Raw genomic sequence first — 20,969 nt, forward strand, 5'->3', positions numbered from 1 at the left:
CCAGAGAAGTTGTGGATGCTCCATTCCTAGAAGTGTTCAAGGTCACGCTGGGTGGAGCTTTGAGCAACCTGATCCAGTGAAAGATGTCCCTGCTCACAGCACGGAGGTTGGAACTAGATGATCTTTAAAAGGTCCCTTCCAACCCAAACCGTTCTATGATTCTACACATTGATGGACATCCCCATTCTTAGTAGCTGTGAGAGGAAGAAGAGAATTGAAACACTGAGCTCTTATTCCCTTGTAACAGTGAGCAAGATTTTTAGGGAAGTTCCAAGTGCATGGAAATTTTTGTTTCTTTTTGCTTCATCTCCTTTCTCTGAGTGCTACAAAATTAATTTGGTTTTAATTTAAGGACTTAAACTTAGGTACAAATACATCATAACTCTCAGAATTACTTTCCTCCTTGAAGTTATGGTCATTTGCTTTCTAGAAAGGAATGCCATAATTTGAATTCCGGTGTGAAATAATGTTGCATGGTAGATTACTCCTATATGCATTTAACAAAGTTGTCACATATCACACATCCTGGAAAAGAGACTATAATGGGAAGGTTGCAGATGGTAGCCTATTAAAACATATTCTTCAGCAAGCCTAGCTAGCCAATGAAACTGAGCCAAGCAATGTGCTTTCAGAGAGATTTTCTAGCTGAGGTTATTTACCTTCAAATGTACAAAGTAATGAGAGAAAGTAGGTAATGCCTGCCTCTTGAAAAGAAAGCCACATACAGGTTTTTCTTTTAACTCATATCTGCCCTGGGTAACATTTACAATCCCTGGGATAAGTGAATTTATAATAAATGAAACAGCACATTTCACAGAACAGGTGCAGGTTTTGCAACATCTGCTTTTTAGATACCCTGTGACCACCAGAACTCAACCCAGAGTAGTGAGTATATTTTCTGCTATGTAGCCTGTTGACAGGAGTTAGGAGCCTGAGGAGAGGACTGTATAAAGTAGCCAGGAGGAGACACATATGTATATTTTTATCAGGTTTTCATCAGGTTTTATGATAAGGAAAATGGAAGGGGTTTTGTCCATTCTTTTTTTTTTTTTTTTTTTTTTTTAATGAAACATTGAATGTGTAGTGATTATTGGCTAAATAAGTACAATTATTCTTCAATTACCATGAAATTGTCATTCATTCCCTTTCCAAACCTCTGGCAGTTTCATTTCCTCCCATCAACATCGTGCTGACTAATCTCACATTGGCAGAAGGTGAGAAAACAGCCCTTGAAATAAGAATTATTCTTATTTGTTGAGCACCAAGGTTTGCCTTTGAAATTGGACTAATGATACAGCTGGCTAGAAATTGCTTTTATTGGGTGATGAAATGAATGTTATATGCTTTACCTTTAGCTCCATCGAGCCCATTGTGCAAAGTTTTAGTTGCAGGTTTTTGATCAGATAAGTTGTGGTTAAGGTTGCTCAAGGTATACCCTGAAAATGCTTTTCACTGAAATACTGAACTTTGCAAAATGTCCTCAGCTTTCCAGTTGCATTTCCATCTAACAGGGAAGGAAATTGAAATAATGGAAATGTGACTATACCATGTATAAAAGATATCCCCCCCCCCCAACGTATTAAAATAATTTATAAGTAGGTTTGAGTAAAACTTTGAATATACATGTTGTATGGACTTGCCAGAGGTAATGTAACTTTTCCAAATTTTAAAAGCTTATATTAGCTCTGGTCTTTGTGCAGATAGTGACAAGGAAGGATGCAGAAACATTTTTACTCCTCTGTAATTGTTTGCACTATATATTCTAGCAATAGTTACCCCCTTCTGCAACTTTGAGATCTTGAATTGTGAGACTTTCTGGTATGTGTGAAAGAAAGAAGGGTCATTACCTTGCCCTCCTTCCATGTTATTATGAGAAGGACACTGCAGCATTGCAGAGGTTACAGCACCCTGAAGCCATCAGAAAAATTCATAATATAGTAGCAAATTTGTCTGGTTTTTACTTGCCTTATTTTTTCCAGTCCAGGTCTTGGAAATAAGAAATTAGTAAAATTCCCATTGGCTGAGTAGATGAGCTCATATTTTTCCATTATTTATGTGTTTGTTGTGTCTATCCTCCAATAGGTTCCAAGAGACTTGAGAGTTCTGGTCTGAGCAGACATAACTGAACTCTGCTGTTTCCCATGTTAAAATGTTGAATTATTGCATTAACATAATACTGAGTTCAGAAAATCCAGTTTAATAGGCTGGTTTATTAGCCCGCTCTGTGTTGTGTTAACAGTGTGTCACTGAGAGTAGTGAGAATAAATACACATCTACCTTAGCTACACACAATTAACAAAGTATGTACCTCCTCCTCATAAATATCCCCTGTTCAACCTTGGAAAGTTGCTGTCTTGTACCTCTATTTTGGCAGGCCCTAAAGCCTGTGGTGCTTGGGACACAAAAATTCTGTAAAGTAGTCCTCAAAAGACCCTTTTCAAGTGCTGCGTTAAATATCACGGATGCCTCTGTCAAATATATTTGCCGGTAGGGAACAGGAAGTGATTTGAGTTTGAGAGAGGGCAAACATTCCCAGCCTTTGGATATATATTACTTTGGCCTTTTAAAATCACTCTCCCAATTTCAATTCCTCACTTAGAAATAACTCATTTTTTTACTTTGGGGAAAAAGTTTCAGAAGAGGCTAAGGGCAAGGAAACTGTGAGCAGAATTTTCTGTTTCTGACTGACCATCTAAAGAATATCCATGTGGATACATAAAGCAAAACATTTCTGTAGCTGGGCAAAATTGCTGGTAGATTTCTGAATGATACACAGTAATCTAATCTGGATCTTTCTGTAGCCCCTGAAGTTTCCTGAGGTGCAGAGCACAGTTGGTCTGTTGTGTTTAACTAAGAATAAACTCAGCTGAGAGGCCTTTTTTTTTCTTGTTTTATTTTATTTTAACTACTTTTAATGTGTTTAACTAACTTAGACAAGTAGATGTTTGTTTGTTCGGCTGGATAACTTGTGATGATTTGATTTGTAGTTTTATAACAAAGCTAGGAAATGAACGAGGGGTTGTTTGAAGTTTATTCCTCAGTGAATAATTCAGTAGTAAAATGTTTGATGAGAAAAGAGCTCGACAAGAGAAAATCACCAGAATTTTTACCAAATTGCTCCACAGTGTGATGGCCTTATCTGCTTCTAACCTCCTACAGTGTACCCTTAGGGGCGAGTCAGTTTATGGAAGTGCAGGAAATGCAGAACTTTCTTCTGCTTGACTCACAGGCACTGCTCTATGATTTATCCTCCAGATAGATTCCTGTTTTATTTTTCACCAGTGATAACAAGGGTGATTAATATCATTTACTAAAATGAAATCTTTAAAATTTATCAGGTAAAGATAACTCATATTGCAGAGTTTTCAAAGAATTATCTAAAGCATTTTCTTGTCCACAAATCTACTTCTGGATAAATCTTAGAAAAATTGAGAAGGTATAACTGCCTAAAAGAAAGCTAGGCAAATGCTAATTTTTTAAAAGAAGATCAACCAAACACATGTAAATGTGTATCAACCCAGGCAAATGATGGAAAATCTTAACTCTTATAATGAATATTACCTTTTTCCTTTCAAGTTTCCAAATATTGCCCCCACAAGTTTTTAACAATAGATTCACCTAGATTCACTTTGTGCTTCTGTTAGAAAGTCCGTTTGCAGATGTCTTATTTTAGTACCATGAGAGCTATTTTTTGGAAATACTTTCTTTTTTACCTCATTGTAGACATTTACAGAGAAGTTAGGCAATATTAGATGCTTTATCTGGTAGACAGAAATTTTAAACACAAGGCCAGTATGATGAACTTCTAACCTCAGGTTTGATTTTGCAGCTGAAGAGGGTGAAACTCCTTGCCACAGAGGGATATAATACAGGCAAAAAGTTGTCAGGGTCTCAAAATGGGAATGGACAAATTCAAAGAAGAAAATACTTGTGAGCTATTGGATACCAAGAGGTTATCTGTGGCTGACAGAACCCTTAAGTCATACCTTATGAAGGCTTGGAGAATATCACCATTCTTATACTCTTCTGTTTGCTGCTGATCACTGTTAGAGACAGCGGATAGCACACTAGGCAGAGCTTTTGTCTAACCCAGCTATTCTTACATAGAGCACTTTGTGAGCTGTAATATGAGACAATTCATTCAGCACACCTGATGTAAATTGGGTTGAGTGCTTAGAATTCATAACCAAAAGCCACTGCTTCTTTAGCTTAAGAGGAGTTCTTGGAGCATCGAGTTCTGCATCGTTAGTTTGTATTGTCTTATGAGGTTAAAAAATTGCTTTGAAAAATTGGTTTCTGGATGGTTAGGTTTTCTTATGACCCCCATTTTGACTTCTAACCTTCAGATAAACAGTGTTGGGAGAACAAGAGTTAGGCCATTCAGAGCTGTCTGTGCAAATCAGGTACATATTCAGTAATATTAAAATGAACAAATAATACTTTCTGTGCAGGCTTTCTGATGAAAAGCTGAACATTTCAAAGGGTGAAATTGCCAGCAAATACAATGTAATTTCTGCTCAAAGTGTTTGCTGGGGAAAAAAAAAAAAATCCCAGGGAAGTCACTGATATGTCTAAATATTTGAGGGAATGCAAGTTCTCAGGGTCTTTTTAAAAAAATTGAGACCTTTTCCCCTTCAGCTTGTGAGTCTTGTGAAATATTCTTACTGCATTTGAGTCACAGTAGAATTAATGACTTGAGCTTAGATTTACTATGATTTGTTTCCTGCCATGAGCTGCTAAAAGCAAGCAATGCAAAAAACTCATAGTAACTAACACATTTATAAATGCAAGGGCACATCCGGGAGATTTTTATTTGCAGACCAAAATCCCAGAATTTATAGAGTCTGTCTTAGTTACTGTTGTGAAGAGGGGGAAAAAACCCGAGTGAACTCTATTAAAGAGATTGATGCATGACTGCAAGAGCTCTTGACAATTGAGATTTCTCTCTGAAGTGTCGTTTAATGTATGTATAGCAAAAGGAATGCAGGGGAAGGAAGCAAATTTTCTTACAAATTTTTGAAGTACTTTGAATCTAGCAAAATAATGAAACGATTGAAACACAAATTCTGTGTAGCTGAGAAAGCAAAACATTCCCTTTTTTACAAAGCTAGGATTCATGCCAGGAAACAAAAGCAAAAATATTTCCTAGGTATCTGAGCTATAGGTAGGCTATATGGCTATGATAGTTGGGTCTGGTCAAACTACTCTGGCCACTTTTCTTGAGTCACTGGCTGGGACAAGACATTTCTGTTTTGAGTTTCCAAGGTGATAGGTTACTTTTCCCATGACCTGCATGCTCCAGGAAATGTCTTTTGAAGAAAAAGTCCTCCTTCTCTACTTTAAGCTGATATGTACCTTACTGGATGAGACTGATGATCGTTGCCCTGTGGACTGTCTCTAATACTGCTTTGTACATTGGAATCAGTTTTGTCCCTGAAAAAGCTTTGCAATATGTAACATAGTCACTGTTGATTTAAATTTTGTATAATGCCAGCTGCTTAGGACAAAACAGTCATTTCCAAACACTGTTGTGACATGATACTACCTGGTAAGTTATTCCTCTTTCTCTTAGATGTTTACACCTTTCAGGCACGCTGTTATTTTATTCTTCCTTTGCTGTCACTTAGCTGGATCTTGAGTACTTTGTTCTCTTACATACACTAATGTTCCTGATAATGTTAGTGAAAGCTTGAGGTCCTCAGTAGCACAACAGAACAAGCTCATGGTTAATTTTTGTGTGTAAATTAATCCTCTCTGATCTCCAGTAATTTCACTTATGTCTTTAAATAGCAACAGTTTACCATTAACTTTCAGGTAAAGAGATGCCTAAGCCTGAATTTTGTTCCAGTTACATATCACTTCTAGTTTTCTATTTTCTATGGCAGAAGCAAGTAGCCAAAACCTTTGCATTTATGGACATGTGTCCCCCTTATTTTTTTTATTTTTATTTGCTAGTATGTAATCTGTCTTTTATTATATATATATTTTTGAGTTCTACTTATATTTTCAAACTCTCCATTACCCAGATGATTTTTAACTTAAGAAGTATTTTGGGGGAACCATTTTGATGATTAGTTCTTTTTTTATTTTTATTCTTTCTCCTAATTATGATTGCAGAACCTCATAGCTTTTAGAGTGTATTTCTCAGCAGCACTAAATCACGGCTTTATAGCCCAAAACAGAACACTGGCAGGCTGTATTTATATTTTACTTATTTATTGCTCTATTTGCTTAAAATGCTGTGATTTAAAATAATACTTGCCTGTAGTTCTGTATTTCAGAATTTCATTTCAGCTATCAAGTTACTTTTACACATTGTATAGAGGTGCAATGTGAGTCTCATCATATTACGAACAGTAGCTATGTTAAACATTGGGAATATTTTCAGATTTTCAGTCAGTATTGTCAGTTAAACATTTAGGCCCCCAAAGACCACTACCTCTTTTTGTTTAGAAGTAATGTCTTACAGGTGGACCAATGTTCTCCAAAGTTCTATGATGGTCTTGGAAATACTCTTGAAGAAGGCACTCCAGACCCTTGAATAATATTGATACTAATTTCTTCCTGATGGGTTGTGCAGCAAGTGGATGATAAAACATTGTAATACCTTGGCTTTATAGTTGATGCCCATATATTTCTGGGGTTTGCTGTGCAGGGTGGGTTGGTTAGTTGCTTTATGTCAATACAGGTTAGCCAGCTGCACCTCTGACATATCTCCTACCTGCCAGCTAATTTATGATCCATCCAGGAAGGCAGAGATGCCACTGACTTCAACTCTATATGTTAGACTGATGTTGGTCTTGATTTCATCACTTAACAAAATGGGTAGTCACCATCTCAGAATATTTTCTTTCAAATTGGCATTATTTGATTCAGCCCAGCTGTTTGCTTGGCTTTGGAGGAGGTAGGTCGACAACCACCTTTATTTTGTAATGTTTTTTCAGCAGGGTTGGTTACAGATATTCCAAGAGACAAATGGTGGTGAAATGAATTGATGACTCATCTAATATTCAATTACATATACGTCTTTCATTTGTTCACCTTGGCCACCTGCCCAGCACAAATAAATGTTTATTGTTCCCTAAATAAATTATGCTGGTTCTAAGCTGCTCTGCAATTTGATACTTACAAGAGTTCTGTGTTTATTTGCTGGCACAGGCTGCTCTAAAGATATTCAACCTTCTGTGTTTTGGCTTCTGTTACACTCATTACCTTGAAAAGTAATTATGCAAATATCACACTGCATTAAATACAGGCAGGTTTTTATTTATTTATAAACATCTCAAAATTTCAATTTCAGGGCATGCAGCTGAAATATGTCTGCACAGGGTGAGAGATGGTGCTGCCTCCCCACCCATTGCTGTAACTGAGCAACAAGAAGTACATAAGCAAAATTGTTCCATTCTTTGCCTTGCCTGCTTATTGAAAGGAGGAGTACAGTAAATTGGGCTGTAGACATCCAGTCACCATGGGATTTGGCTGTGCTCACAATAGGCAGGCATTGAACTGTATGTAAAGAACTTAACACATTTTTGTTCTCCCATGAAAATAAAGAGGCAACCCTGGAGAAAAAAGCAAAGCAAGCTGAGATAGAGATGTTTGAAAGGTAATTTGTTTGAAAAGAAACATAGGCTTCAAGCAGCCCCACAATAATTAATAAAAATCTTAAAGCTTGCAAGGTTGAACTGATTCTGATCTCTTAGTGATATTGATAAAATGTTGCCCTGTTCCAGTGATGTGAGTCACTGTTCACATAAAATGGGAATTGGAGCTTTGCTCGGCTGTTGCACAGAGGCGTCTACTGCAAATTGCATCTCTTAAGAACTGCTTGGTACAGAAGGCTGCTATTATCAATGGATAGCCAGGGAGTGCAAAGGGATTTTACACAGTTCATCCAAATTGCAGTGTTATCCATCTACAGAGAAATATACTAAAAGGAACACCAGATGGGTGAGCTTCTGGGGAACTGTAGACCATCAGGAAAAACTCACATGTCCTTGAAATAGGTGTAAAATATTGCTGTCTGGGGAAGGGGTTTAAAAAGCCATGATTATTGAAGGAATAATTGGGCTTTACTATCTGGAGAGCTCAGACATTTAGATTTCTGCAAAAATCTAGCAGAAGTTTTAGATTGCCGGTGCTTTTCATGTGTAATGATCAGGCCCCTTTTAAATGTTTCAAAATAAGCTCAAAATCAGACGCTGCTATAATTGTTCAATAGGCTTGAAAATGCAAACCTCTTTTAATAGCTTTTACTCTTATCTAGAGGCTTTGTCAAAAGAAGGTATGCTATCAAGGAAAGACTGCACAGAGATCCTGGCAAGAACATAGATATTAAACTGACACATCACTAGTAGCTCACCGGCTAGCACAAGATAGAGAACTAGGTGCTCTCAGAGTTCAGATTTTGGCTTTGTTGCCTTTTTGTTTGGACTCTTCTTTTATCACATTAGCCATCCATAAAGTGGGTAGAATATTACTACCTTGCAGTGACTATGCGAAGCTAAACCACAGCTTCAGAAATTAAAGGTTCAATGGAAAAATTATATATTAATAATAAATATGCCTAAGTTTTATTGTTTGCCTTAAGGAAGGTAGCAGGAGGTCCAAGATTTCATGGGTGGTATTCATAACACATGATTTTCCATAAATGGATTTGTTCTGTGCTGAACGTAAGACACAAACATACAAATGCACAGAAGGGGTTTAAAAGAGCTAGTAGTGGCCCTGACCCTACTTGCATTCCCATGTAAAGGCCCTACTTAATAGGACTGAGGCAAAGGGAGTTGTAAATGCATTTAAATACATATATGTGTGTGTGTATACGTGCAAACATAGATATAGAGAGACGTGTATGCATACACGTATGTGTGTGTCTGTGTAAAAGTATAGATAGCTAGCTAGATATGCATACCCGGTTGGTATGGCTGAAGTGAAAGAAAGGAACTGTGCAAGATCTTCCCTGCACAGAGAAGAACATTAGCTATTACCCTTGATTATTTCGACACGGTAACTTGCTGTGGATCTAGTAACTCCTGTTCAGTGATCAGAGCTGCTGTGACTTCTGATTTTACTTGCAGGTACTTTTTAACAAATTGATACTCTGCATCATATAGGTGACCTTCGCAACAGTCAAGTAAACCTAATGATTACTAAGTAAGTGCATAAGGAGATAAAACTTTGTCTGCCCTCATTCTTGTGCTTCTTGTCCTGCCTGTTGCCAGTGTCCTTCTGTGTGTATATGCACATTGTACTTAAGCTGAATGAGGCTGAGACCAAAAGTGTATATGTACAGAGTAGCTTATTCTGCACTTTAAAAATACGCAAAGCATGATATAGGCTCTTGCAGTGCTTTATGAACTGGTATTGAATGGTCTCATAGGGAATAATAATCACAATGTTAACTTACAATGCAAATATGTCATTTATTTCCTTTGAAGCTGCAAAGGTCCCTCAAGTATAATGGATTTTATACTATATTTTTATGCATGGCCTAACATTTTCCTTAGGTCTTGGTGCTACATCTGGAAAAAGAAAAGCTAATGAAAAGGCGGCGGGGGTGTGTGTGGTTATTATTATTATTTGCCAGAAAGCAATAATAGTCTGAAGAGCTCACTGTTACATCTCTGGCTGCTGACTTCAGTAGAAAATGGAATATTGCGTAAGAAAATACACATTTTCCAGTTCAGCAAGAAAAAAAAAAGAATCCCAGGTTTCATTCTTTGTCTATATATTTGGTGTATGCTGAGCACCCTGAATACTCTTCTGCTTCTCCCACTTGTCTTCAATTTTCCCATAATCATCTGAAGTGATTATCTGCAAGTAGAAAACAGGAATATATTAAAGTAGAGAAGAGGTACCTGTATTTACTATTTGGGCATATGATTTAATTAGTGTCTGTTTTCAAAAGAACTTACCACTTACAGATGTATTTTCAAAGCAGTCAAACTGTCTATCTATGTTAAACTTTGGAAAGTCTAAGTACTTATTTTGGAGGCAAAATGGAAATTGAGCTCTTTTAAAAAAATTTACACTGAAGGCAAGCAACTGTTAGGTGGCAAATATTAAAGTGATTAATACAATATGTAGCCATTAGGTTCTGGAAGCTGGTCATTTAGGTAAAGAGTTTCAGATATGACCACAGGATTTAGAAGCCCACATCCTATTAAAAGTCATTTTGCATTGCCTTCCAAGTTAACTTTGAAAAATCTCCTTTTAAAGGCTTAATTGACAAGAGTATGATGAAAAGTTAAAAAGCAACAAAACCATCACTAAAATTATCACTGTTTCTGTGGCTGACAGCCTCAAGAGACATGTTAAGGAACACAAAGTCTATTGGCATGTGTGGCAGGCCACTGTGAACAGTAGCAGGCTGCTGCTGTCATTGAGAAGAAGGGGTGGGGCAGCACCTTTTCAAGATTGCTAGTACTGGCAGCAACTAGAGCAAGGATTGCAGAATTCCAACATTTTCCCCTCCTGGTTTTCTAACTGCATCCTTAGTGCTTCTCATTCCTCCTCCCATGGCAGATGCAGCCAAATCCTTTATCTCTGGGGCAACAGATTTTTGCCTACTCTGTTGAAAGTCTCCAGGGAGCACTGAATTTCATCCTTAAAGTATTCCTTGTCACTTGCCTTGTGGCACAGTTTTGCATGGTTCACCAGGACTGTTTAATACAGCAGTGTGGTTGACAAGGCAGCCTTCAGTTTCTGTCATTCATCCAGGATCTTCCACAACCTCAACACATACTTATCCAGGGCAGTGCAGTACAGTGTAATTCTTCCAATTGACTTTTAAATTAGAATCCAGTTGCCAAAATCATTAACATCTTTTGCCAGTTTGGATGTTCGAGGGTAACCTGCCGCCTTCTTAGTTGCTGCTCTTGAAGTGCATCTTCCAAGTCTGGTGTCATCTGTCAGCCCTGTGCAGATATGTTAGATATCTTTGGGCACTTCCTGAGGCATTAAGAGCCTATATTGAGTCAGTTGTCTTGAACTCTTCTTGGGCAAGGAGATCATGCCAGCTGTAGCAGGTTCTGTGATCATGTAACAAGGATATAGTGGTACGTCTATGGTGTTTCACACAACAACAAATGGCTGAAATTGAGGAAGCTGTGATTCAGCTGTAAGCAATCACACTACTGGGCTAAGAAGAGAGAAGTTCCCTCACTCCTAAAAGCACAGAGACTACAGGTTTTTTTGCTTATGAGGGTTGCATACAGACTTGGGAAATCTGCTTGTAATGTTAAAAAACACCCTATGGTTGTATAACCTCTTTTGTGGGAGTTGATATTTCAGGGTATCAGTGGCACGGCATCAGATTTAGTTCAAATAATGAAATAGTAGCTGCTGCATAACAAAACTTTCTGTCACTTTCCTCCTCCTGTGACCTGTCACAGTCATCACAGTCACATTCTCTCACAGCCTTAGTAACTGTTACACATGAAGAATGACATTGCTCTGACTAAATCCCCTACTTAAAATCCAGTGCCGTATTTTCTTATTAAGAAAGTTCTTCCAAGCTTCTGTGTAGTGTAACTGGTAAAGTAAAATAGTCTGACATTATGCAAAAGGAACAGAGGTAGTTATTTTTAAAAAGAAGATTTATAAAAATCTGTCATATATGTTGTCTTATTTTCATTTGCTACGAAGCTCTTCTGTAAATTACAGCAGATGTTAAGTGAGTTTGTGTTTCTCTGGAATATTAATATGACTGTGCTGCATGAAGAAAGATGAATTTTCAGAAGAAAAATCAATATAGCATTCCAATGTGTTAGATTAAAAAAGAAACTACTGTGCTTGGTGTTTTAAGTATAGGAAGTGGAGCAGTCCAGGAAGGTATTGTTTGTAATTAAAACTCATGGAGTGAGTGGGATGTCTGAATGCTTGTTCAAAGTTGAGACTTACTCTCTAAATATGACAAGGCACAAAAGGCCTGGAAAGGGACAGCACTTGGTGCAATTGATATAGGAAAAGGCTGTGTGCTGGTTTTTTGCTGGGGTAGAGTCAATTTTCTTCCTAGTAGCTGGTACAGTGCTGTGTTTTGGATTTAGTAGGAAAATAATGTTGATAACACACTGATGTTTTCAGTTATTGCCAAGTAGTGCTTATCCTAAGTCAGGGATTTTTCAGTTTTCCATACTCTGCAAGCGAGCAGGTGCACAAGAAACTAGGATAGAGCATAGCCAGGACAGCTGACCTGGACTAGCCAAAGGGATATTCCATACCATAGGATGTCATGCTCAGTATATAACTGGGGGAAGTTGGCTGGGAGGGGCAGATCGCTGCTCGGGGTCTGGCTAAGCATCGGTCAGTAGGTGGTGAGCAATTGCCTTGTGCATCACTTGTCCGTCTTGGGTTTTCTCTCTCTCTCTGTTATCTTACTTTTCATTACAATTATTTTTATTATATTTTATTTCAATTATTGAACTTTTCTTATCTCAACCCATGAGTTTTACTTTTTTTTTTCCCCACAATTCTCCTCCCCATCCCACTGGCAGTAGGGAGGAGTGAGCGAGCGGCTGCGTGGTGCTTAGTTGCTGGTTGGGGTTAAGCACAACAAACTGTGAAATGCAGTTGGAACCAAAGAATAGCACCTACCAGCTTAGTGGAAGCCATCTGCATTTTATGCATTGAAGCTCCTCAATACAACCTTTAGTGAAAATTTATCAAGGAGAAAGCATGAATTAAGTATGTATATTTTCAGCAAGGCATGAAAAACTGAAGGTGACTTCAGCAAGAGATTTGGGATGCCTAAAGGGTGTTAAAGTGAATTCAGTAAATGTCTTAACTTTTGACACCTTTCTGAATACCTTTCTACTCCTTTTAACTTTATCTTTGCAACACTTTTCCTCCTCTTCTAAAACCACAGTAAAGGAGACTCATGTCCAAAGGTGTCAAAGAATATTCTTAATCTTCTGTTTGTTTCCTCTCTTCTAATGATTGCCATCTTGTTCTAGCATGAAAACTTTTGGATCTGACACTTCGTACTCTTACTCTGTGTGCTCAGAGAGATTAGTGCAAAGGCAGTCTCAGTCCTGAAGTAATATGAATTACAATGATTTGCCTGACATAGTCATGACACAGCATCCCTGCTAGAAAAAATGAGAAACATTCTATGTAGGTCAAGCAGTTGCAAACTGAGCAAGAAAGAGCAATGTATGGAAAAATCCAGTGTAACTATTAGCATCACTTACCTAGATAAGTGAATAGCAATATTCCATTTAAGCAGTCTCCCTCATAAATACATGGGGTAAAAAACAGTTGTGGAGGCAAGAAAGTTAAGGCAAGTCTATGAAGTATAGGAAGAATCTACAATACCTTATAGATCTCACTCCATTCTCCTTGACCACTTGCGTTGACAGCACGGACTTTAAAAAGATATTCTGTATTTGGATCCAGATTATGTATCTCAAGGTTCTGTTGCTGTATTTTGCTTAGCTGGCCAGCTAGTTTTGTCTGGACAATGTTATCAGGCCCAATACCAGCAACTTCATAAAACTCTACCTCAAAGAAATCCACATCTTCTCTGGGACAAGTCCAATAAATCTGTGAAGAGAAAAAAAATCTGTAGTACGTAATTAATTACTCTATTTTTGCTCATTTTAATTTTTACTTTTTTGGAAGGCCCCTGTTTGGCAGATTTTAATTTTGAAATGCCAATGCAGCTGAAATTCTAACCATAGCATGGAGTATATGTGGAAGATATGTAGTTTCTGGTCTTACTTGGAAAATGCTAAGCTTCCTTCTGGTAATTTCATAGTACCGTCTCCTAACACACTGAAAGTAATGCAGGCTGACAGCAGTCAGCAGTTTGCAACATGCACTTGTGATCTTATGCAGCTGGCATCCTGATCTTGTTAGCATCTATGAGATGTGTAATGAGGAAAATTACATGGATATGATGTCATCACATTGAAGGCCAAGACCAGGATTGAATTATTTGATCTGACATACAGATACTTAAATACAAACATGGTATATCTATTTCTTTCTGCATTGGACCTTTCCATGTAACATATTTATATCACATATCTAATAATATAATAACCCTATTGACTACAGTAGGAATGTGATATGATTTATGCTTCAGTTTATCTCAAAAGGCAAGTTTGGAATGCATTGTCTCCTACAAATAAAGTATTTGAACAGATATTGTAGTCTTATTTACTCAAACTCATATGGGTTCAGGCTCTATAACAGCCTGAAAGTATAATGGTCTCTTGTATATATTTAGAATTAATGTCTTACTTTGGCAGACCTCAGGTAAACAACAGTCTGGTATATAACAACAGGTCCTGGGACTGATTCATTGTCTATAGGTTCTGGACTTGAAAAGTTAACAATCTGATATTTTTTTTCTTTTCTTGGAGTTTCACAAGCTGTATCCCGGTATGCACACACTTCATTACTCTGTGTAGAATGATGGGGAGGTGTAGAGCTTTGTCTTCTGACAGTGTCTTTAGACAGTACACCTAAATCAAACAAGGAATTTAAAGATGGGCTTCGGAACAATGTTTCTTGCTTGGATTCATGAGTTGTTGAAACATGCCTTGGAACCATTATCTCTGGGTTACAAGTATAGGCATATTTTTCTGCTTTACTTTCTGACTGCTTTATTCCACTAAGGGATGGGACAAGTCCCTGTAAAATGGAGAAAAGATCATCAAAATTAGGTTGAATTTTTTTTAAGGGATCTTCTCTTAGATGTGGACTAGGTTGGAAAACAGAAGGAACTGCATTTTCTATTTCTTTCACTAAGCAGTGTGCAGATTGCAGAAAAATAACTTGGCTTTCCTCCTTGAGAGCCTCTTTAGAGTATTGAATAAGGCCATCCATATACGATAGCTGACTGGATGTATAGTTTATGTATTCTGAAATTTCTTTCTGTTTTTTAAGTTCAATGTTTTCAAGCAACTCGATCATGTCCTTTTCTTGTTCATGAAGAACCATACGTAATTTTAAGAATCCATTCCTGATCTCCTTTCTTTTGGTGTCCTTATAGGTCTTGAAATTATTTTTTAACAGGATAACTTCCATTAGATCATTATCAGCTCCTTGGCGTACTGTAAAAAAAATAAAAATAAATACATCAGATAGGTGGTTCCAAATTCATATTAAAATGTAGTAGTTACAAGAGGCAGAATGACAGATTTTTAGTTTAAAATGATTTCGGGTTTGGTAGAACGTGGGACAAAAATAAGGATTCTGGTATTTTTCCTCTAATCTCTGCTGCTGGTAGGCCCTGAGGGAAGTTGTTTGGATTAAAATGTTCATATTTGGGTGTATAAAATTTGGCAGTTAATTGCTACATTACTGTTATTTCCTCAAATTTATCTCTCCCAAAATGGGCTTTGATAGTTTTTACTTCATTACATGGGAAATCTTGAAGCTTAATTTATTGTAGCTCTATATTATCTTTGAAAATTCACTATGCCAGTATGAAGTTAAAGTAATGGCAGCAAATGCGCCTGCATAGCTCGCATTATGTCTGTGGCTGACAGTGCCTTCTGATGGCTGTTGTGTGAAGGCATGATTAACTCTTCTGACACTAAAAATTGTGAACTGTGAAGGAACACAATCAAAAATACCAAAGACTGATAGTAAATTTCAGTGGCATTCAACTAACATCAAGAAACAATGTCACATTACAAAATCCTGCACAAATATTCTACATCACTTTTCTCAAACTTAAGACTGTTTCAAAATACAGAATTCAGTGCTTCCAGCTGTTTCTCATTGTGAATGGTTCACTTTTACTTTTCTGAATGTTATTTTCCATGCAACTTCATTATGTCCCCAACGTTTCTGAAGTTATATGCAAAGATCAAAATTAAAAGAATTTCACAAAATCCTAGTCTGTGTTCAGCCCCTTAGTTGCTATGGATCAAATCTTAGTTCAAAGGAATGACAATGCTGTGTTACCTCAGAAAAACATGGCTGCTTTGCCTCTTAGTCAGCATGGGCATAAGCATAAAACTGACTGAAGAGGAACAACTCATACCTTGCCTGCAAAGGAAGAACCAGCTCCTCCTCAAGCATATATTTCTGATTAGAAGCTATTCACCATTTTATTCTGCAGTTGTAATTGGTGTTTTTTCCATACTGGGTCCTACAGCATGAAATGAAAGTTCCCCTCCCTAGATGCACATTTCTGTTCCTATCCCACATACAGATCCTTCATTCTCTAATAGTTGAGTCTGGCTTATGATGCCAAAATTATGGGCTTGTTCCTTTTGTTTTTGTGCTTCTACAGTGGGAACACACTACCTTTCTTACTCTTGTGCTGTGCAGACCATTAATATAGCTTGTCAACCATATGTTCAAGTTTCTTTCCTGAGGAGGCATGGGGAAGTGTGAGAAGCAGCAGAAATACAAACCTTTTCTAAATTTTGCGATTGTATCAAAGAGGGAAGCAGCCTCTCTTGAACATGCGACTGACAAGGGAACAGTCTCGTGATCATTGTGGAGTGAGTTCTTGCAGAACCCACAGATCAGTTCGTGGTCATCCAGACAGTATTCAGAGAGCTTTGAGTTACTGTGCAGTAAGCAGAGCCACTGTTCATGATCTTCCTGATGTGCTTTGGTGAAAATGTGGTCTTGAGCACCATTCTTGCTATGATTTAAATGCAGACATTCATTACAATAATTAATTCCACATGTTCTACATCTTTTGGTTGCCACTCTTCTCTCCCTGCAAGTTTCACAGTAGACTGGTCTTTCACTATGGTCAAATCTCCACCTCAGAAGGCCATGTCTGCGCATGTATTTCTTGGCTAGTTTTGCTCTGAGATAATTCTTCCTCAGCTGAATTTTATTTGCGTACAGGAGGCAATGTGCTTTGCTACAAACTGGGCATATGATGATATAAAAGTTTTCAGTTACTTCAGCATTGGTCTTGCTTTTAGTTATACACTTCTCACAAATGCAGTGATTGCATGGCAGCATAAATGGTTGGAGAAACAATTGCTTACACAGTGGACAGGCAAGCTGGTCACGGAAGGCGTGGCTGGAGACATTCCTTTCTGGTGTAATGACAGATGCATTATTCCTAGTTCTAAATCTTGACATGACATCTTTTGACCTAAATAAAATCGGGGAAAAAAAACCCAAACAACAAACAACCCCAAGAACTCAAACAAAAATATCTTAATATTAGGGTACCATCTAAGAAACAAAATTATAAGCAGTTCTGCTTTGCATACCAACCATCCTTTTATTCTGACTAGTTATTTTTTTAAACAATTGGGTCATCACTATGAAGAATCCATTTTTTCTTTTCCTTTTCATAATTATTTCACTATATGATGAATACCGTTGCCAGCAATAACAATAAACAGACATCTCAGTCATTGTAGGCCTGTATCAATTTGTTGAGTTATTGCTGGTGGCCACACGAAAAGAAGAACAGAGTTTGGTTTAGTACAAAGTGAAATGTACTTTGTCTCCTTTTCTTGTTTGATTATTTTTCAAAATGGAAACAACAAATAACTAGAGTGAAGAAAAGCATTTTGTGCAATTCAAATGAAACTCTTTATTTTGTTTCAGAGGGTATTAAATGCTTTCTTCTACAACAACTTTGGTAATATTTTTAGAATATTTTCTTTTTAATGAAAACTTAAGACAATAAATGTTAAAATGTTTTCTTTTTGCATTTTCAAGATGGAAAATTCCTCAAGAAAGTAGCACAACTAAGTGTTTCACCATTTCCAAAAAAGTATTGAAGGCATTTCTGCTTAACATAGTAACACACATTTACATGTGATCCTTCTAATTTTTAGTCATTTAAGAAATCATTCACGTCTGAATTATTTCTGATTTCTAGAATGAATTAAGTTTATTCTTAGTGTTAGTAGCATCCGCCTGCCTTATCACTGATTCTTTATATTAATTGCAAAGACTTTCAAATGGGGATTTTTTTTTTTTTAATTACTATTATTTTATTTTAGAAGAGGACTGATTTTCAGGATGTGCTAATCCCTGTTCTCTTCAAATCTTGATAGTCCTAATCTGCCACTTAGCCTGTGGACATTGTCCTTTTAAAAATACAATATTAATTTTATAATGCCTCCTTGAATATTTTCCGTAGCCTTGACATGAGCATCATTATTCAAGATGGACACCTGGTTCTAGGTCTCTATGGTCTGACCTCTGCTATGCTTCTCTTTAGGATCCATGTTGTTACTGCTTTCCTTCCTACCTTCTCTCCCCAGATGTTCAACCATGCTATCTGCTTTTTCTGTCACTCTAAACAACAGTAAAAACCCTCAGAAACTAAAGAGAATAGAATCTTCTGTTGCTCTGATTCCTTCCAGTCTTCAAAATTTACCTAGGTAGGAATTAACCATGCATTTCCAGAGGTCCTGTCAGCTCCTCTTGGTTTGGTACTATTCTAGTTTGGAGCTCTGATAACTTCATTTCTGACCTCTCCTTTGTGACCCTCAACATCCATCCCCCCCCCCCCCCCCCTTCCTTTTTGTGCATGGTCTTTAGTGTAGCATTTCTATAGTTAATAGTCAGCCCCTTCCCTTCTGGTTCCAGTTTTATCTTCTAAGGCTGTTACTATGCCTTCTTTCCTTTCTCTGTGCGGCATTTCTTGAGTTTTTATAATTATTTGTCTCCTTTTTGTCTTATTCTGAATATAACTGCTTCCTTCCAGTTAACAGCAGTTTTACTGTTCTTTGTTTTACTCCAATTTTCCTTGTGTCCGTGCCTGCAGCCCCCTTGCTACAAACACATTCCTATTTTCCTCCTTGTTTTAAGGTTCTCTGTATGTCTTCCTTCTTGTTGATACATAAATTTTACAATGTGAGAATGCATAAGCATATATTAGCCATTTGTGGATTTTGTCTGGAAATCAGGTGGTCCTAATTACAAGTGCAGTGGTGTTCTGGAGTAGTCTTTGCCCCAGTCAGAGTAGCGAGCATAAGATTTCACTAGTATCAAAATTAAACTACTTTTTTTGTTTCTCAGAAGAATGATATCCTGTGGTTATTTGAAATAGCTCCAACAAGCCAACAGATTGTATGTTCCTAAATGGAACACATCCATTAAGACATAATGTCCATTAGAAAAACAAAGCCCCAAGAAATTAAGAGCCCTTAAATCCACTTACTGAACCATTCCTGGAGTTCTTGACTGACATGGTTCATCGACAGAGCTTCTGCAGCACTTGCTTTCGTAATACTGACAAGCTGAATTCTCTCCACCGCAGCAGCAGCATTTGCAGTCTGGGTTGTTTGAACAAGAGCAGCAGCACCACCAGCAATTTGCATGCTCTGCACATGAGCAGTGGCAGCACTGGCAAGGTTTGTCAGCTTCATATGGACATGGGAAACAGCTGCAGTTCTGCTCACTGGTAAACAAGAAGAGCCAACACGAGCAGCATTCTTCCTTTCTGCTGTGGCAAGTCGGGTAACAGCAGTTTGAGCAGCATGGCCAGATCGAACAGGGATGCTCATTTTCATCCATCCCTCTGTCAGATACTTGGAAGAAAGTTCATTGATCCTTTCAGCTTCTCTGCACACTACATCAACGGAGCTCCAAAAAGGCACAAGCTCTTACTGTTGGGTCGAACTCTTCATTCTAATCGGAAAGTGATGTCACAGTGAGATATTCAAATAAGGACACAGGCAGAATTTTGTGCACACGAACCTGATATAGTGATTACATCATCTATACATCATGATAACTATAATTGTTCTTCCTGAATTCCTTGAAAACATTTGCCTTGCTCTTCATTAATTGTATGGGGAGTTTACACACTTGGATTAGATACCCTAAGGCCGCTATCTTGTTAGGACCACACACTTCATAGGCATTTTGTTCGTTCAGCTGGGTGCTGTAAGCAAACCCCTTGAATCAAGACCTAACCAGTGACAGAGAGAGGTTTCTCATCAGGTCTCTATAAGACTTTAAGCATAACTAGTACATGTGAAAGAACCTAATACTTGAGATGCATCTTGAAGCATATCCTTGCAACTGTCTTAATTATTTTAACCCCTTGTCTGCCAGTGTTTATGGTCTTGAACAATGTATGGCATTCGTTCCCCCAAGGCCTGAACTAGACTTCTGTCGTAGGTACAGTGCTACTGCTCATTTGCTGTGGACCTGCCTCTTTTCCTATGAATGCAGTATCAGACATATTATTTCAGTTATTCTTTAGTTACTTTGTATTAGGCACCTTTTTCTTTCATTTAGTTTATTTATTCCAAGATTTATATAGCATTTTTTACCTATTTATAGATATGATAATTTTAAATAAAAATGAAATTCATGTACATAATACACGAACTTCTCAATATTGCGTGCTTACTATAGCGCTTATGCGTAAGCGGTTGGACTCGAAGATCTTAAAGGTCTTTTCCAACCTAAATGATCCTATGATTCTAAAAAAGGAAATCTACCCTCTAAGAGTTATCTGCAACTGACATCTGAAACAGCTTATTCTCTTACTTGAAACTGTAAAGGACAGTGATATCTATATGGTACAACTTCAAGAATACTGAATTTAATGCTGGCTTCTGTGGTGTAGGTAACTAAATTTTTTCCAAAATTTAGCAATTCTACTTGTGTTGATGGGTTAGTATATAACTGGGAGTTACTAAGATAGGTCTTGACATAGTTTATTGTAACAGCTCCTTTGAGCCTATTTGCTCAAAGTCTGTTCTACCTAGAGAGATTTTAACTCAGTGATCCAGAGCCCTACAGACTATAATGGCTGTGTCATTATGTGTAACCATTTATATGATGGGCCATAATAAGTTCTCTGGAATGGTTATAGCCTATTGTGTCAATTGGATTTTCATACATAAGTACTAGATCTGTGTGCTGAATGGCTTTCCATAGTATAACCTGGACCTTTAATGAATGTTATTTATTCCCTTTGTCTTTCCAGTTTAATCAATGGTAATTTTTTTTTATTGTGCATATTTAATTTTCGGATATTGAAAGGCTTTTGAATTCAATCATTA

General features: G+C 37.4%; 1 protein-coding gene across 2 annotated transcripts; it reads right to left on the reverse strand.

Annotated features, from left to right (window-relative positions):
* Nucleotides 1-7,260: 7,260 nt before the first annotated feature.
* On the reverse strand, nt 7,261-19,467 carry TRIM42 (tripartite motif containing 42). Of its 2 annotated transcripts, none has more exons than XM_075033264.1 (5): nt 19,112-19,467; nt 16,377-17,080; nt 14,248-15,062; nt 13,318-13,545; nt 7,261-9,816 (listed from the first exon to the last, which is right to left on the reverse strand). In XM_075033264.1, exons 1-5 carry the CDS (start codon nt 19,465-19,467, stop codon nt 9,727-9,729), a joined length of 2,193 nt encoding a protein of 730 aa, XP_074889365.1. In that variant the 3' UTR covers nt 7,261-9,726. The 2 variants fall into 2 exon arrangements, with proteins under 2 accessions (XP_074889365.1, XP_074889366.1); XM_075033265.1 differs by having other exon boundaries at nt 16,377-17,021; nt 19,112-19,222.
* Nucleotides 19,468-20,969: the final 1,502 nt, after the last annotated feature.

Source organism: Buteo buteo, chromosome 7 (assembly GCF_964188355.1).
Source record: "Buteo buteo chromosome 7, bButBut1.hap1.1, whole genome shotgun sequence".
Taxonomy (NCBI): Eukaryota; Metazoa; Chordata; class Aves; order Accipitriformes; family Accipitridae; genus Buteo; species Buteo buteo.